Source organism: Rosa rugosa, chromosome 4, assembly GCF_958449725.1.
Source record: "Rosa rugosa chromosome 4, drRosRugo1.1, whole genome shotgun sequence".
Lineage (NCBI taxonomy): Eukaryota > Viridiplantae > Streptophyta > Magnoliopsida > Rosales > Rosaceae > Rosa > Rosa rugosa.
In genome coordinates this window covers 21,043,883-21,063,865 of record NC_084823.1, presented here as the reverse complement: position 1 = coordinate 21,063,865, position 19,983 = coordinate 21,043,883, and the positions used below count along the sequence as shown (strand labels likewise).

At 37.1% G+C, this 19,983-nt stretch overlaps 1 protein-coding gene across 4 annotated transcripts; it reads right to left on the bottom strand.

The window, feature by feature from the left end:
* Positions 1–8,269: 8,269 nt before the first annotated feature.
* On the bottom strand, positions 8,270–18,260 carry LOC133743053 (uncharacterized). 4 transcript variants are annotated; one of them, XM_062170790.1, is made up of 12 exons: positions 17,866–18,260; positions 17,570–17,612; positions 16,817–17,045; positions 16,237–16,384; positions 15,598–15,696; positions 13,597–13,754; positions 12,801–12,966; positions 12,425–12,561; positions 11,309–12,011; positions 10,984–11,096; positions 9,740–9,995; positions 8,270–8,937 (listed from the first exon to the last, which is right to left on the bottom strand). In XM_062170790.1, exons 1-12 carry the CDS (start codon positions 18,004–18,006, stop codon positions 8,641–8,643), a joined length of 2,490 nt encoding a protein of 829 aa, XP_062026774.1. In that variant the 5' UTR covers positions 18,007–18,260; the 3' UTR covers positions 8,270–8,640. The 4 variants fall into 4 exon arrangements, with proteins under 4 accessions (XP_062026774.1, XP_062026775.1, XP_062026773.1 ...); XM_062170791.1 differs by having other exon boundaries at positions 17,570–17,609; XM_062170789.1 differs by lacking the exon at positions 17,570–17,612 and having other exon boundaries at positions 17,866–18,258.
* Positions 18,261–19,983: the final 1,723 nt, after the last annotated feature.

Genomic DNA, 19,983 nt, shown 5'->3' with positions numbered 1-19,983 from the left:
GACATGCAGAACAAATATGAGAACTAACATCATTATTAAACTTGACTTGAGACAAAGAGAGCATTTTTGAAGCAACTTCTGAGGTAGGATGACCAAGTCTTTGATGCCAAAGAGAAGATTTGACAGCAGAACCAAGAAAGGCAGTATGTGTATGATGAGCAGGTGGAATGAATCTTGGAGTTTTGAACAAAAACAGTCCTTCCCCATTACTCTTTCCCTTGTACAGTAGAGCCTTTGATGCTTTGTCCTGAACAAAGATGTCAATATCATCCATAGTTATGTAGCAGTGATTATCTTTGCACAATTTATTAAAAATAACAAGTTCACAACTAACCTAGGCACATGAAGCACATTTTTCAGTTTAAATGAGTGTGCAGCAGGTGTAATAGAAGTAGAGCCAATATGTTTGACTTTCAAACCTGCACCATTGCCAATAGTGATTGAATTCTTTGATTCATAAGGATGAACAATAGTGAGATTTTTGAGATCAGAAGTCATATGGTGAGTAGCACCAGTATCACCAATCCATATATCATTGTGATGTGTACCAGATGAGCTAACACCAAAGGAGTGAGCAGTCATTGCAGTTAGAGTGGAAGGAGGCTCAACACCTTTATAGGCATAATTGCTCCTATGATGGCAATCTAATGCAACATGACCCTTAAGTCCACAGATTTGGCATACCACTACACACTGAGATGGATGATTAGCAGGAATGTCAGCCCTGTAGAAGTAGTTCACAGCTGTATGGGCCTTCTTGCTACAGATTTGACATTCAGGAGATGCTCCAATATTATTTCTGTACTCGTTACTGTGACCTCTGAAATCAGGAGATTCAGGATTCTGATAACACTTGCTTGCATGATGGCCCTTTTTGTGACAAAAGCTACACTCAGTGTTCTAATAACAATTGCTAGCAGTATGACCCTTTTTGTTGCATACCTAACACTCAATGCTAGAGTAAGGTCGAAAATTGCTACCAGCATGGGAATCTCCTTGTGAGACATTTTTAGTGTTAGTCTAATTAGACTGTCTGCCATTGTCAGTCCAAGCACTTTTCCCTTTATCGCTGTGATAAGAACCAGCATAGTTCTTGTTTCTGTCATCATTGGGCTTGTATCCAACACCACGTGCAACCATAGCAGACATAGTGCTATGAGTAGTAAACTGAGCTTCAATATCTCTTTCAGCTGCTAAAAGCTGAGCCCTGAAGTCCTTGAGAGAGATAGAACTGTCCCTTGCACGAATAACAGTCTTGATCATAGAGTATTCTTCAGGTAATCCATTGAGAGTAACCACAACTATATCTTCATCAGCTATAGGGACACCAACAGATAAGAGTTGATCTCTAACATGCTTAATACGAAGTAGATACTTATCAATTGTATCTGAACCCTTCTTAATGGTCTGTAGATCAGTTTTCAGCTGAATGATGTTGGCTCTGGACACAGTAGAAAATCTTTCTTGTAAAGCAAGCCATGCTTCACGAGATGAGGAACAACCAACAATTATCTCCATTATATCATCATCAAGTGTAGCCATCAGAAGGCCAAGTAAAGCTTTGTCAGTTTTCTTCCATTGCTTATATGCATTTGTGATTTCAGAAGTAACAGTTCCTTCATCAGTGAGTACAAAGCGAGGTGGACAAAGACAGGTGCCATCAAAAAAACCAAATAGATCATCTCCTTCCAAAACAAACTGGAATTGAAAGCTCCACTTAACAAAGTTGTTCTCACTCAGACGAACAGTTATCATGCTAAAGAGAGAATTGACATCAGATTGTGTAGTAGCCATTGTTACACGTTTGAGTAGAATCTACAAGTTTTTCACACTTTATCAACTTCAAATTATCAATTTTTTCACACTCTATCAACTTCAGATTATCAATTTCTTATCACTGATATAACGAGATCATAGCCATCTATGTTATGAACAGTTATGCTATAACAAATCTCTCAACAGTTTATAACGCTAGGCAGAGATATCATCTATCAATTATCTTCAGTCATCTCAATTTCTAACCACATAAACCAGATCAACATCATATGAGCTAGATCTATGAGTTAAGCAAAACATTCAGCTCAAAAGCAACACATATCAAGGAATTGAGAATACATCTGACTTGAAATCACCAAAGTACAGTAAAGCGCTATGAATCGACCACAATAGAACTATGAATCGACCGATCTAACCACAATAGAGCTCAGGATGAACAGTATTATCAATCTAGGAGTAGATAACAAAACCTTGAATGCTTGAGAGTAAAGAAATGGCGGAAACCACAGATCTAGGGTTTGAGTTGCAGTGAGCTTGAAGATGCGGAAGCGAGAACTACAAACACAAGCAGCAATAGTAAGGTCAAGCTCAAGATCAAGAGCCGTAGCTCTGATACCATGATAGCATGTAAGCCATGGTCAAACCTTGAGGAGCAAGATTGAGCTTAACGAAGGAAGAGAATGGAGGAAAGCCTTGTAAGAAATATTTCTGAAACCTCGAAAAATTAATTCAACCCACAATTATTACAGACTATAGCTATTTATAGTTAGGACAATCCCTAACACTTATTACAGACTAGAAAATATGAAAATATCTGGAGCTTTCCAAATCAGCTTGTGACGAGTACATGCGTGACAGCTAGAGGACAAGTCATTGGTTAGCTTTGGCTCTCTCCATGCTGACATTATGTTCAGGTCAACACTTTAGTGGTGTTCCCCATTTTCTTGTATCTATTGTCATACTCCAACTTGGTCCGAGTTGTTAGCCTTCGGTTACAACATACAGAACAAAGGTCTACACATGCTTTGATCATGCTACTAATCATATATTTATACATCATATGTGTTCGGTTTGATGAACAACCATTATCCTTTGTACAGTTGACTACATCGCCTCTATTCACTTCCTTGCAAGTACGTGGTCATTTGTTTTCACTACTATTATTGTACGTGGCACCACCTCGGATCCTTCCAGCTCCACCAAGGCCACGACCCTTTGGTTCCATTTCGCTACTCCTATCATGGCACCACCTTCAGCCTTATATAATCGATGAGGAGCTACTGGAATGCACTCGAGGTTAAACCTTGAGCCCAAATTTCAGACAATAGGTCTTGAAGCACCGGAATATAGCCCTGATCATGCTATTAGGTTTGAACCACAAATTATGCAATGACAAACCCAGAACCTCTTCCCGAAGTAACTATATACGGACTTATCAGTCAGTATTCTTCTTATAATTATAACCACCAAATAAATTTGATGCAGACAGGCATGGAACCAAGAATTAAATTTGAGGAGAAAATGGGAGAAAAGACAGAGAAGAGGAGAAAAGGGAAGAAAAGGTGAGGAGGGAAGTGGGGGACGACATAACAGGGGAGAAAAGATAGAAAAGAGGGGAAAGGGTAGACCGTAGACAGACAAAGAGTTGTTGCAGTTTTATATATTATATATGTTTGAAGTGCTATAACTTAGGGTGTATATAATCATTTTATTTTTATCCAAAAGTTGGGGTGTGCTGCAGCACACCTTAGCACACCCTTAGTTCGGTGCCTGGATGCAGATGCATGCATGGTTTGAATTTAGAAATACATTTACACAGGGGCGGATCTAGGTTGTGGCTTGGGTGGGCTGGAGCCCGTCCGAGAGTTTTAGGCTTAAAAAAAAAATTAGATGTATACTATAATTGATGTGGGTTTAAATGTTTAATTGATGTGGGTAAGTGGGTTTAATTGATTTCAAAACTTATCAAGGTCGATCAGTGGGTCTTCTTTCTCATGTGCAATTGTTGTGGGTTTAATTGATTTCAATTCTTATCATTTTATCAATTGCTGTGCTATCTCAGTATCTCGGCCAGGAGCTTGGCCTCATTCGAATGCCAAGTCAAACTCCTCTCTGGCTCTCCCATTCTCTCTGTCCATCACAAATTCTTATTCTTCTTGTTCTTCTTCTTCACAAAAAGGCTTAAATTACCGACTAAATTCAATATTTGAACACTTGAACTCTCAGGTTCTCATCTCCCCACTCTTGCATTCGCACACCTGTGTATAATTGTACTAAAAAAATATTTTTGGGCTTCGCCCAAAGGGACACATAAATATGTAGCCCTCCATATTTTCGAATCCTAGATCCGCCACTGCATTTACACGAGTTGTTTACAGTTTTTGGCATTCTTGTTTTGAATGGAATTTTGCTGAATAAACTGTACGTACTGCATCATGTTTTTTCTGGTTCAAATTCGATCAGTATATTCATCTGGGATCGAAGACTCATTACTCAATAATACGACTGACAGGCTTTCGTTTAGCTTATCAAGCTACCACCATCAATCTCCGACCATCACTCTTTATTTCCATTCATTTAATTTCACTGACCTAATATTAATTTAATTGAATGATGGGATAGTACTTGTACCATACACACAGAGAGTTGGGTAAGCAAGTTAAATACGATCGATGAGAAAAATGAGAAAAAGAAAAAGAAGAAGAAGAAGCAGAAAGTTTGCTGCATATGCAGAGCATAGGAGCTGAATATTAATGTACGTTGCAGGTGGGTTACTGGTGAGGAGTAATTGATGTTCTGGGTTAGAAATATATATGTACTCTTTCTTGTGTACGTAATGGTCAATGATGTAGATACTAGATACCTCCTGCTGTTTCGTCTTTTAGTAGGATGGTACACACATCTCCATTTCTTTTTTTGGAATTAACTGACCCTCCATTTTTGGTTGTTATAACTTATTATCAAGTTATCAACATTAACTTTTTTTTTTTTTTTGGAGGATATTATGAACATTATTTGTAGTTGCTAATTCTTCTAGGCTAAATAAAAAAATTTAAACAGGTAAGCAATTAGTTCCTAAACATGGAACTCTCTGGCCTGTTTAAAATTCTCCCATCTATATATCACCACTTGATCTAACCAAGGGTACAATTTCTTCAGTCTAGTGCAATAAGGAGCATTTTTCCAAATCTAATGCACATTACATGTATTGGCTTCAACGTTGTTCTACTAGTGCGTGGACCTATACCTTAGTAAAACTACTGCAAGCAGACAATATAAGGCCTGGAATAACACACATTGAAACCGCCACAATCTGCAATCTATATTGCTCCAGCTGACTGGATTGTTGAATTTGGGTAGTACTAGTTGCAACGATCCGACAAGAATGATAATGGCAGATGCCAAACAGGCTAGGTACGTGACTGTGGCACCACCATCAATTGTACAGACCCCGGCACCCCGCTGGCCTCAATTGCTCATGAGTTTACCCTTGGAGAGATTGATTAATATGATGTTAGCTGGGGATGGCTTTAATTTGCATGTAATAGCTAAACCTAGCTACTAATGGAAAAGAGCAAAACTGCCCACCAGAGCTTGTAACAAACGCCGACAAACAAAAAATCATTGCTTGCCGGAACGCAATTTTTTTTTTTTGGGTCTGAAGGAGTATGGTTATAGAGGGATGTACTGAAATCTTGTAGCATATTTTACCCTCTAGCTAATTATTTTAAGGAGCTACGAACAAGTTTTGCCCTGCAGCAATATAGTTTTGAATATTATGACCCTGCCAGTGTTATAACAAGCTCTGGGGCTGACTTCACTATCACTTTCTGTGCATCAAGGTAAGATTACTTTCGCTTCTAGACACTAAAATTAAACTAGCTAATTTTTATGCTACACATTTTAATAAAATTTACAACAGTCAAGCAAGACATGTTGATCTTATAAAACTTACAGAGAAATACTAATTTATTTTTATTACATTTAATTTAAATATATGGGGCCAAAAGGCCCAAACAACAAATAAAGCTAAGAACTTAGGTAGTAACAGCTACATTTTTTTTTTTTTTTTTTTTTGATAAGAAAATACAGATTGCTTACAAGGAAGTGCCTCTAGGGCACCCTGAACCTAACTGATCAAACAGAGTAGCTCTAGAGATAATAGGGGGAAGATATCTTCCCCATTCTCTTTCTTTGACTGTTGCATGACTTAGATTAGCACAAGCGTCCGCTGTAAAATTGGCTTCCCTTAAAATGTGCTGAAGCTGATTTTCTCAAAACCTTCTGCGATCTTTTTAATGTCTTTGATTATCTATGAGAGTCGCCAACTGCCAAGGGGGATGAATTTTTCCTTTGACTGCTTCAATGACAATCTTCGAATCTCCTTCAACTTGAACTTTCTTAATTAATTCCGGTTTGTTGGGCATGCCAAAGACTCTCTCTTAGCGCTGAAACTTCTCCTACTGGAACTGAAGTGATTCCGGCATTTTTGGAGACAGCAGTTATTATGTTGCTGTACGTCTGAGTCTCTGAGGATGTATCCACAAGCTGCTGAATTGGTGGAAACAGAGCCATCAAAATTGATCTTAACGGTATAGCTGGGGGAAGGGTGCCATTTAATTGCACCTCTGTTGTTTTGAGAGGTTCCCCACCTCTACCGTGTTGTATTGAACGTAGATTTTTAGCATGGCAGCTGCAGCTGTAGCCACTGAACTTGAGTGTATTCTGACATTCCTTAAAGAGGCATCATTTCTAGCTTTCCAAATTTCCCAGCAAATCATTAGAATTTTCTAGGAGTCACAACTACTTTCCTAACTCCAACTGTAGGAGTTTCACACAAGTCATCAATAAGAGCATTGACAACTTGTGGAGGTGATTGCTGAAAGTAACCCCACCCCAATCTTGACTTGGAGAGAATACCAACAACCACATTCATCTCTCCATACACATGCGCAACATCACACACAGAGAGCTTATTCTGCCTCAAGAACAGAACCATCCCCAAACTAGCAAAGTCCAGAAATCCAGTTACCATCACAATCTCTTATGACTTCCCTTTGGTCCAACTAGCACCATCAACATTCAATTTCACCCATCCAGGAGGAGGCTTTGTTCATTTAACAGTCACTGCAAATCTTTCAGTACCATGAGTGTCAGGAGTATGAGCAAGACTCCATTTAGTAGTAGTATCCAATATTTTACTACGTAAAAGGATCAAGAGGACTCCTATTTCCACATAAACCAACATGTGTAAATGCAAACATTTACCCATTTCAAAGTTCAAACCAGCATGACTATTAATTTTTGAAATCAACAATTTAGTTCTGCAATTAACCATCCATTCCAACCTAGGTTCCGAGTTCTTGCGATAAAATCAGGACAAATAATACTATTCCAGATACCTTGAGCCATGAGGCAATCTCTGAGGAGGTGTAATAAAGTTCAGGACATTAACAACTTGGATCAGAACAAGGATGTCTCTTAGCCCTTCCACATTAGACAGGAGCTTACCATGAGTCCATGACAAACTAACCAGAAGAAAGTCCTCAATTGGGGAAGAATAGATAATCTCCAAAGATAGTCCCAAGGAAAAGCTGTGTGATTCTCCAGTTGAATTAAACAAAGGTAAGTACGTAGACTTCACAGTAAATTTTCAATAGAATAATTAGCTCCCCAGATCATCTTATCAGTCCCTTCACCGTCAAAACCAACAGGGATTCTCACAATTTCATTGGTAGTATCTTCATCAAGGACTGATGTAAGAAGTTTATATCCCTCAAAATTCCCGCAGTCCTTGACCTTCAAGAGGAAAATCAATAGAAGTGGTATTAGATATTCTGATTCAGAGGTCCTCTCCCTGACAATTATCAGACCAAAAATGAACGAGAGAGCTATCACCAATCCTCCAAGAAATTTATACATTACATGCATTTACTAATAATAACTACTTTGTCGAAACTGGACATGAACTAAACGGTGTGCTCTTATCATGATAGACAGCTTCTGTGCAATGGATCCAAGGATTTTCACAGTACACACTCAAACATGCTGGTTAAATTTGCTCGCATTAACCCTGATTTTCGACTTGCAGACTAAACTTTAGCAGATTCAGCACATGCTTCATGCATTTCATAATTGTACCTTTTAGTTGATTTATTTTTTATTTTTTATTTTTTTTTCCGTAAGGAGTGTATAAGCAAGAGATGCACTTGAACACAATGCTTTACCCAAACAGTAATTCAGAAGATAGAGCAAACCTGGAAGATGGATCAAGTTGCAAAGATAAACTCTGATGGTCCAGTTTTCATAGATTATATGATTCGTGTGCAGAACAGTACTACATGCTTGAGATGTTATAAGTTAAATCATTTACTCGTTGCTTCATAGGTGGTGAAAAATGGTTGTCAACCTCTGAACATAACCAGAATAAAGTGCCAGACTAGTAATGGATAAAAGTTATAAAAAAAAATAAAAAAAATAAAAAAGAAAGAAAGAAAGAAAGATTACTTCAATAAACACGGGTAATTAGAAGAAATTAATAGTTCCAATTTTGGTGTATATATATACATGTTCAAAGAAATCAAAATGCTCCCCTGTGCATTTAGGTGCATGTAGCATAGCAAGTGACTGTAGCTTAAGTAGCAGATGATTTGGCGGCTTCTTCCTGGAATAGTTACCTTAGGGCCGATACTGATAAAGTCAGAACCATTAACCAATTAACTCAAACTATGCTGCAGTGAAGCATTAGATTGACATTACAAGTGCTTCATTTTCTGTACACTTGATGGTTATTCTTGCTTTCTACATACTTGAGCTATTATTAAAAATGAATTATGAGACTATCACATAGCTATACATATGAATCTATACAGAATTATTGCTTCTATCACTTTTTTCAGATTTTTCTACGTCCTTGTTTCCCTTTCTATCAGCTTCTGGTGTGGACTCATTACTTCCATATGGTAATACAACTACAGGGGCAGCAGGCACTGTGTCCCAACGCTCCTTCAAGAAATCTATGAATCTTTTGACCATCTCCCTCCTGAACTCAAGCTCCCGCGTGAAGAGATCGAAGATAAGAAAGGCAAGAACAAATTTGAATGGCACAGTAAGGAGAACTGTTGCAGAAGTTAACAGCACCAGTGCAACCTCAGTCGTAATCTGATAAAAGTCCAAATCAATATGATATGTTACCGGCAGCCAAACTTAAAACCACTAAACTAACTTTTACTCTTTAAAAATCAAAACAAACCAATTTTACAGGACAACTTACTGTAGGAAACATATATTTACTATAGGAACATCAGCCATGGCACTAACAAGGACCACTCCGAATTATATAAAATAAAAAATTCAGGAAAAAAAAAAACCATGTTCTCTCTTTCATTTTGTAACGAGTCAAGGAGACAACCTAGAGTATCTGTCAAATCAAACTACCTTATAGCCTATCACCACAGATTTTACCAAGCATTCTTCCTAAAGCACCTAGAGAATGGTAGAATCTACAATTCATCTTTAAAACTGTTAATCAGAATGGTTTGTGTGTGTACATACGAATACGACCAGCTTGAGCAGTCTGTTAATCTGTTTTGATTTTTCGCATTTTGATCTTCTATATCTTTTGTTCTGGTTATGGCACTGTTGATTTACATAGGGTGGATAATCACCACTTTGGGTTTAGGGTTTTGCTCCAATATCGGAGAGCCAAATTTCCAAGCCTAAACAGTGAATGGGTGGATTGACAAATTATGAAAGGTCTATCAAGCAGATGTTCATCGGATTGGCATCTGCTCAAGTGGAGTATAAAAGTCTTTACCTCTGTATATATATACACACACATACTAGATATATATAAAATATAGAATAAGTTTTGCTAAAAGACACACTGACAGCAGCAATGCACCAGAGAGTTTAAGTGACAACAAAATATTAAGAGTCACAAAATAAAATGAGGAATTCATACCTGCGGCTGACCAGAAAGGATAATTGTATGTATTTTCAGAAGTGTGACATTCAGACTCTGCAAATAATTTTCCACATCACGCATGCCATCTTTTACAGCTATAATTTTTTCGATAGTATTTGAAGGAGGCTGGTCACGGAGAGTAATCATTCCAAACGATCTCCCAAGACGGCCTTGTTCCTTTAGCCCCTTCAGTGTTAGCATACCAGTTGCCAATATTATCAATGCTGTTGGGAATATATATGACAGCAAATTCCTGACAAAGTATCTCAGTGAATTAGCTGAAATCACTCACTATGTGAAAAAGTTAGGGAAACAATAGGAATTTATGACAGATACTACACAATAGATTAAGCTGAAGGAAGAAAGATAGGAAAGAGGTTTTATAATATACATTTTCGGATTATATGAAGAACGTCCACTTTCATTTGGAATTGAAATGACAGATACTACACAATACTATGTCTTAGCATCCAACTCAGAAGCAATTTGCAATACAGGATAGGTTCTTGAGTAATCTGGGATTTCTATTTCCTCATCATGGTGACTGGACCAAGCCAATAGATGCACTTTGAAAACTACCCTGAACAGTTTACAGGAAACCTATATTTAGCGTTCTCTCTATTTTCTCACTTCTCTCAACAGGACCCTAAATAGTTGGCAAGAAAGCTTTGAGACATAAACTCTACAGAAGATATTCTACAGCCAATGTATGTGTTTCACTGTCAACTTTAAGAATCATGTAGATTTTTCAAAACTACAATAAGTTATGTAGCCATTACGAAAACATTTTTAATAAGATATGGTAGCAATTACAAAAAGGAAATAAGGCACCAGCACATTGTGTTTAAGTTTCTTATCAGTAGTATATGAATATAATAGTGATTGCAACTGTAGCATATTTTAGGAATGCAATATATTGATTTCTTAAATATACTTGTACTTAAGCAATGGATCAGTGACAAGATTTGTGAGAGGTCAGATTGGACACCTCTGAAGAGCAGTGGTTTAGTAACAAAGAATTGAAAAACTGAAACTAATTTAATGACCAACTTAAAAGATCACAACAAAAAAATATTATAGACACAAGGAACCAAGTGATTCATAAAAAGAAAACCATTTAACATGTAAAGAGTATATGATTACTTGATTAGTATCTCTGGGGTAAGCACTATCACTACATATATCCCGTGGCGTTTTTAGGGGTAGCGTAGACATTAGCTATTCTAAAACGACAAACCTACCTGAAAATGATTGTATATGAAAATGCAAGAAAAGAAATAGTCAAGTGTGGCTCCTCCCAGTGCCTAAGTTTTTCAAATCTTGTGGCAATTATGGTCAGAGGAAGAAGAAGTTCCTGCAAAGAGGAAACAATGGATACATTATTAATCTTACTCTTAAATTATAGTTGAAGCATAAGAATTTCACAGCGAAAAGAAATGTCAACTGAAACCTTAGATGATATGCTGGAAGACTTCAGAAAATAGAAGCATGAACATATAAACAGAAAACAAAATGCTAAGATCAAGTACTTCGGACCAAATGATGCTTATTGTGTGGAGAACAAACCTCAGAACCAACCTTGAATAGATCAATGTTACTGGGTATCCCTTTAAGCATTGCAGCATCAATTGTCGCTTGAGTTTTTTCAGCTGCCTGCGATTTTTGTTTGCATGTTCCTGCAGCTCTTTCCACTAGAGCTGAATGAGCAACAAGAAGATTTTTACTTAATACCACCCCCTGCCTTATTGATGCATTCTTCCAAAAGCTCACAGAAGCACTTGAAGCCCAAGATGGAGAGGTCTTCCACTTGTGTAAGTAGACACTGCCATCAACGTCAAACACATGATTACTGCTTTCAATCATTTCACTAGAAGGCCTTGCTCCTTGAGCTGGTGGGTTGTGTTCCTCTATAAACTTAGATATCAGTGGTCCACCCCAATAGTTTACAGCTAGAGCCTGAGAAACAATATCACCATATGGTGCATATTGTAGATATGTGAACTGAACTAGTTTGGTCGGATCATCTAGCAACTTCCTCATAAATTGAAGAGCCTGTAGTCTAGCTATACTATTAATGGCACTGGTGATAGCTCTTTCCTTTCCTTTGTGAGCACCATAAACATGAAATAACGATTCATCATCTTCCTTTGGACCATACTCCCCGATAAACTTGTGTAACACAATAATCTCACTAATAAACGCATGCCAGACATCTCGCCTCATTTCTCCACCCAAGTCAACGAATTCCAGCAACCACGTGTCTTTTGACCTGTATCAAATTGTTTAGAAAACAGCCCTTTGTGCATATTTAGAGTGAGGAAAAAAGCATCAGTTAAGAAATTAGAGAGACAATTCTCTTACTGCATACATAATTACTTGAATCCTGAATGTGTCTGACTGAGTCGGGGAAAATTATTTAGGAGATCTGACTCACAGTTTGATGACACATAAGTGAATTAGTTTAAGATCCCTAGTTTTCTCTTTTTGTTGATGGTGCTTCTTTTTTTCTTTTCTTTTCTTTTCTGGGGGTTTGGAGGGACTGAGTAACATCCTTCCGACTTATTTGCAACATAACAATTAGCTTTTCATCTCAACCTAACAAGTCACACCATAGAATAGTTGGAAACAGAAATGAATAAGATAGGTTTATATAATTATACGAGTCCGAAGAAGCTTACTCACTCGGGACCATAAGATATACAGACCGCAGAATCAAAGAGAACAGAACCAAAAGGTCCAACTTTTGCTTTTTCTACTCGCAATCCAGGTCTTGTCAAATCCAACTTCATAGAATCATTCTGTCCAAATAAGCCAGCTGCCTGCAATAGAGAAACATATGAATGATTTGACATGAAAAATGCTCCAACAATGAAATAAGGACACTCATAGAAAGAAATTCAAAGGTTGACAATCACCAATCAAGAAAAGTGATCAAATTAATCAAAAATAAAATTTCAGAATGCACCATACTGCCTATTCCTAATAAAAAGCCCTTAATAATTTATAAAAACACTTAACAGATATAGTTGTTGATGGCTGAACAGAGAAATTTAGCTACCTCAAAATAAATAGCTTTATCAGTTAGAGTAACTTTTCCAGGCCAGGCCATATTGTTCTCCCATTTTAGGACAGGACGTTTCCTGCTGGAACCAATGCATAAGATTCTCTCCTCAGAAAGGTTCGGGGATTCTCGTATCTGATATAATTTTCTTCCTTCGTGAACCCTACATGACACCAGTACGACATGAGCTTCCTAGAACGTATAAAAACAACTGTAAAACCTAAAACTCTATGCAGGCAATTGAACATAGTATAATGATTGTTTTCCCTACTATTTCTATTTTCTACAGAAGAAACTTTTCTTGATTCATAAGCATGCAAATTGCAAATCACTATACTATAACAAAACATTTATTGAAAGCATGCAAATATCCTATAATAGTGTCCATAAACTAATCATCAAATTCTGTTTCTATCTTAGACAGGTAAGCAATGCAATTTGACATCAAACTTCCTTCAGCTCTTAGTAGTTTCATTCAATACTTGAACTATTTCACAACTAACTGGTTCCATTTAACATAGCTAAGAAAGTTCATAATATCACCGGCTCGTATATCCACTGGTATAGAACAAATAAAAAGAGACAAGACCTCATGAAGTGCCATAAGAGCAAACATAGAGAAAAGAACAATAAACTCTCACACTACTCCCACAATCTGTAAAATGTTGTGTGCAGTAAAAAGTTGCAGCCTAGCCCGCACCAAAAACATATTGAATGATTAGCACGCAATTATTTCAAGTACCAAAACTGTATAAAAAAGCAAAGTTCCTAAAATAGCAAACAATGAACTCACTTGAGAAGTTCATCAACATAAGTCAACCACAAGCTCAAAGAGATGCCTTGTTCATCACCAGCTAGAGCCTTAAATAGATTATGCACTGTGGACCTATCAGCCACACCAGAAATTGCAGGAGCCAAACGTACAAAAGCCTCTTCCCTGACAAGTTTTCTCTGCAATGCCAGCAATGAATAGAGTTAACAGACCACTTTAAAAATTACAATATAATGTGTAGAAAAAGGAACAAAATGTTTTCCTACAATGTTTTCATACAAGAAAAAGTTCGGCAAAGTCAGTAGGTACACTATGACATGAGAGAATACAAAGGCACTCCAAGTCCAAGATGCAACACAGATACGTGGATACCATACCATCATGTGATGGAAATTTCAAATATTTCTTGACGCAAATATCCTGCTTTCCTAAGTAATGACCCCCTATATTTTCACTGCCAATGCAATCTACTAGGACGGCAAGAAACTATTGATATGGGATAAAAGATGAATAAACTCTGCCGTTTTTTGTTATTCAAGCTACATGTAAATGCCAATTAGATGGGAATGAAAAAGCAACAGAAGAGATCACAGTAAACTGGTTTTTGGACACCTGATATAAATGAGGAAATAAATATTCAAAGGAAGCTATCTCATCAGCCAAAAATCTTCCCACTATCTAATTGTACTTTAATGCTTGGATGAGAGAAGGATATACCTGGGACATGAATTTCTCAGGACTACAATACCAAAGACATGTCAAATACTGGAATCCCACCCCACTAATCTTCAAACCAAGAACTTTGAATAACAGAACACGGTGTGAATCCTACTGGGGGAAATCTCAACTCTCATTCATACAAAAAGCCTTCTTGGTAATTCTCTTTTTGTTTCTCTTTTCACCCCCCTCTCCCTCCCCCTAATCCCTAGTCAGCTTCTACAGGGTTTTGGCCACTGTAGTTGTTAGTCTAAACATAGACAAGAAATAAGCATGAATACTACTTAAGAGTGACTAAATGAAACCGATTCTACCACCTCTAGAACCGCAACTCTGGCTCCAGCCATCCAGATTTTTCCTGACTACTTGACTAGCCTCCTATTAATAATAACTGAAAAATTGGTTGAGCTCAAAACCCGCTAACAGTGTTCCAGATTATGATGACTCGAGATTAACCTTGAAAAAAGTTATGTGGTAGATTAATAAACATTGGAAATTCTCTCAGTACTTTACTCAGCGTGTATACTGCCTCATCGCAAAGTGCAAAATCTCAGAAGAAAATCAATTAATCAATAGTGTTCACCATTGATGAGTTCCATGTAAAGTCGTGACCTATCCTAACTATCTCATAGAGCATTATATCATTCATCTGTATTGTAAATATGACCTACTAACAAATCATATATGGAGAAAATATCCGTTCACCTCTGAGAAATCCCAATGTAAAGTCATGACCTATCCTAACTATCTCATAGTGCATTATATCATTCATATCATCTGTATCTAAATAGGACAAACTAACAAATCATATATGCAAAAAATATTGGTTCACCGTTGAGACAATTTCATGTCCTTCTCTTCATAGGAAAACTGTTAGATTCAATGTGCCTTGTAACTTAAATTTGTGCACTTCTGGTTCAGAAACCCAAATGAGAAAGAGAGAGGACAATAATGTGAAATCTTTGTCAAGAACTTTTGGGATCTAGATCCCATGTAGAAGAAATTGATGGACCTCCTCGCGAAGTGCAAAATTTCAAAATAAAATATCAATAATCAAGATTGTTTGCCATAAAGCATTATATCACTCATATCATCTGTATTCTAAACAGGTCATGCTAACCATTCATATATGCAAAATATCGGTACCAAAGGCACATAATCAGGTCTCTATGTTCATAATCACATTACCATGAAGTTTTAAACAAAGTAAAATACAACTAATTATAAGAGAGCTGCTATAAGATAAAGAAGATTTGCTATTTTCTAAAGGTTGATATAAATAATTAAATATTTGAATAAATGAACCTGAAAAGAAGCTTTCTCCGAACCACTGGCAAGATGTTCTTGATAAGGATTCTCCCATGCAAGCATTGTTATGAATATCAGTCTTTGGAATGCAGGTTCCTGTTAATGTTCCAACATTTTCCAGAAACAACAGTAAATTACTAGTTGTACTAAGTTCCTGACCAGAATATAAGTAAAGAAAAAATAAAATAAAAAATATTTCTGTTCAACTACAACATCAGCTCACTGACAAATTTCAGAAACTCCAAGGACTACATCAGGTTTATAGGTCAAAGACACACACAAAAGAAAAAGAAAAAAGACTCGGGGAAGAAAGTTTCAGAGACTTCACTATGAAGGATATTACCTACACAATTGCTAAAAATTTGAGACAAGGAAACAGAGAACATAAAGCAAAGGAAAGCAAGTAATATTTACAGAATAAAATTCCAAGAATATCATTTCAGAAAACACCAATCATCCACTTCACTGTAAAACAGAATGAATCAAAATATAGAAGGTGAACAGGTTATCGTGTTTGCTCAAATATAGAAAAATCCACATCTCATATGAAATGCTCAACAAAGGGACATGGACAAATAAATTCTTATTTAGTGCACAAATCAGGTATAAGTTGAACTTGCACCAAGTACTATTAACCTTCAGGGAAGGATGAATATCAGAAGCATCCCTTGACAAAAACCTAAAGCAGCAATATTCAACCAAATTACGAGCATCATTATATGTAGATTCAGGAACAAGCGCTTTGAATATTTTCTGCATTTTCCGCCCCGTCAATCCATTCATCCTGTAAAAAGCCAAATGATAATGTTATAAAATGTACTAGGTATATGAAACAACGGAAGCTCTTGCATAATAATAGATGCTCTAAAGGAAGCAACATCCACAAGCCTTGCATATTAAAATATCATCATTTATGGCATTGCTGTTAATTCCAGGTTGCTGGTTTGTCAGTACATTTGAGTAGGAGTTTTTATTCTTCTGATAAAAAAAAAAATTTAAAAAAAATTGAGAAATCTCTCTTCTTCCATTTGTAATTTCTATTCCAATCTTGCAATAAACAGCATTTCTTTTAACCAAAAGAGAAACAGACAATCATAATTTTAAAACAATCCAACCAACAGAATGAACATATTGCCGTTGAAGAACACCCAAGTCACACAGGAGAAAAAGATGCAAAATTTTCAAGTCAAAATACTTGACTGAAAAATAATCTCACCTGCTAAACTGCTCTACAGATACAATAGCAGCCAAAGAGAGAATTCCATTTGGTGTTCTGCTATTAATAGTTTGTTCAGCCATAAATATGTCATCCATATCTTGTGTCTCAAAAGCATCTCTGGTGACAGGTTTTCCAGTCTGACTAGTTCTTACTAGTGGAGAAGTAACTTCATTTAAAAAGCTTTGGGTCTTCAGTAGCCATGAATTCAACTTTTCTTGCACCGCATCTATCATGAAACAAGAGTTCAGGGAAAAAAAAAATGCAACTGTGTTTTGACAGTTGTTTCATGATGCTTTGGAGCTTATGAGCAAATTAGTAATTCATTCTGATTAGCCAAAAAGAATGGGAGAGAGAAGCGGTGCACCGTGTTCCTCATACTTCCATTTTCCTCAATCCAGACATATAGATTGTATCTGTTTTATATTTACAGTTGCATTTCTAAACTATTTTAACAGGAATCAACAGTCTTATGTATTTTGCACTATGTTTTCCAAAATAGAACAACAAGGAATGAAAGTATACAGTTGAGAACTATATTATATGAATCCAGAAGGTTCATGGAACCTATGCCTCAAAGATCAACGGCCGAGGAATTACCATTCAAATTACCCGAATCATGTCCCCTAAGAGACATGCTCGATGTGGTGCTAAAAATACAAAAGAGAACCACTGTAAATTCTATCCATAAAGGAACTAGGAATGCATCAAGTTTTCTTCTAATGCATGAAATGAAAGGTGTAGTTAACTGACCACAGACACTCAACAGATCCACCAAAAATGGTTGCGCAATCTGCTATCAAAAGGTAAAAGTCCTATTAATAAACTTTCACTAATCATTCTCAACAGGAATCTAAACACTTATGGTATTGATGTAAGAAAATAATGCATGGGAATGCTACGGTTTGTTTCTAGATTTATGATTGCCATAACAATACAAACAATAGGAAAGTTGAGTGAAGCCCACAATCTTCTAGGAATACGATTTATTAAGATGTAACAAAAACTCAGCTTCACTAGTTAAAAAAAGAAGAGGAAGGAAAACTGACTGGCATCAACGTCGTTGAGCTTCCACCTATCCCCCAGAGATTGCCCCACAATCCTGAACCGAGGCTTGTCATAATACTCTGAAGATTTCCTTGAAGCATACCCAAAACGACATAGAGGATGATTCCCATTCCCATTCCCATGCCCACAAAATCGGGAACTGGGTGATGATGCACACAACTTGGAGAGCATTTTGTGTTGAACTTGTTGTTGAGAGGTTGTGGGTCTCTCTGCCTATCTCTATACACTTGAAGACACAAGTTCAGAAAGTAGCAGAAACTTTGTTGGGGTTGGCCGACTTGGTTGATGAGTGGGACAGAGAGTGACAGACAGAAGAAAAGCAAAGAGAGAGAGAGAGAGAGAGCTTAATCTGTTGCTGCTGCGTTCAACTTCATGGCATGTGGCATCACATTTTGTGTGGTTGGCCAAGTGTTGGACATTATTTTGGCTTAATGAAAGAGTTTGCCACGTAGCTACAATTGAGATTGTCCATTGCGTTAGGCGACCCTCAACTCAACTCAATTGGGTGAATTGGCCTTTTGCTATTTGGTCTCGATAACTACGTTTTCTTTCTTTCTTTTTCTTTTTTATGCAAAAATGTGCCCTCTGTTTAGGCCGAATTCAGGACTTCTAGTTCATAATAAAAAATAAAAACAAATAATTTTTTTAAAAAAAAAAATTGAAATTTACACTCCCTAATTTGTAATCCACACTATCTCTTTTTGAGTAGTACTAGGGATCCCAAAACTTTGTACCAAAATTACTTACCAAATGACATGGCACATGCCATATCATCAATTTAAATGTTGACATGGATTTCCTTGTTGGATATAAAATAAATTTCATGTTTTTTTTAAGAATTAAGAAAATTTATATTAAATAAAAGTCACGATTAAACAAAATACCAAATTAATTTAGAAAATGAATAGATGGAGTTGTTATAGCAATCTAGCTCTCTGCAAGTCTGCAACCTTGATACCCAGATCAAAATATATATTAGAAAAAAAAAAAAAAACAATTCCCACATGAAAGATTATAACTGGGTCTTTGATGTTTGAGTTTTGAATCGATCTCTGCGAGTTTTCTTAATGTCTTTCTTTATTTCTTTCTTACCTAAAACTTTTGCAGGTTAATGAGGCCTTGAAACCATGCCTTATTCCGGTAGTCATTGGATAAATAGAACTGAGCAGGGATGAGATCAACTAGCTTGTCCATAAATTGAGAATGCTGATGGATAATAGACTTCAAATAAAGAATTGGATAAGAATCAATATTGGTCTCTCTATCTGTTTTATTCTTCATCCTTTTCCCCATTTATAATCAATTAACGAATCAATTGGCTGCTCTTCACGAGAAGCAGTGTAATTATATTTGTAATTGCTTTGATTTTTGTAAAACATTAGAGTTTTGATAATGTAATTGCTTGATTTGAAGATGAACATCTTCTATAAGGGAAATATACAAAACATTAATTTTTTGCAATATTTTAATATTATATACTATATATGTCTGGACCCCCCCCCCTGATGTCAAATCCTGGTTCCGCCCCTGCTTGTAGTAGTTGTTTGGCTCCAAAATCAGTCTGGTTGTAAACAGTCTCTTTTGAGCGTGCGCAGGCGTGCCAGCACCGTGGGGTGCAGTCATCGGGATGTCCCTTGACCTGACTTCTGAATCAAACGTTGTGGACGAGGAGAGCACCAACCTTGTCACAAGGTTCTTTTCACCTTCCGGAAAAGGACTTTTGCCTTACGGATAAGGACTTTGGTTGTGATCTCTTGCGTTCACCGAATCGATACTTAGTATTGTAGACTAAGCAGAGCAATCACTGGGAAGTTTGGAGAAAGCACGGGTTGCGCTAAAGCATGACTTTAGCTTCGCTGGGTTGCGAGGGCGTTACCCTTGCTTCGCTGACAGTAACGGTGGCGGTTGCGCTCGCAGTCGGCTCGCTGGGAGACTGGGACTGGAAGTACGGTCGCCGGGTTGGTCTGGTGATGCTGACAGTCGGCTCTTGGAGAGACTAGGACTGGCGGGCGGTCACCGGGTTTCAACAAGGTTGAAGGTTTGCTCCGGGGAGGCTTTGTAATCGCTAGGATTGATTGATATGATAGAGGGTCCTTAAT

Coding starts and splice junctions, on each gene's coding strand:
- LOC133743053 (XM_062170789.1), bottom strand. CDS start 18,055: ATGCTCTCCAAGTTGTGTGCATCATCACCCAGTTCCCGATTTTGTGGG. Junction 17,046..17,865: donor GCTCAACGACGTTGATGCCA/GTCAGTTTTCCT, acceptor GTTTCATGATAG/ATGCGGTGCAAGAAAAGTTG. Junction 13,755..15,597: donor CGGAGAAAGCTTCTTTTCAG/GTTCATTTATTC, acceptor CTGGCATTGCAG/AGAAAACTTGTCAGGGAAGA.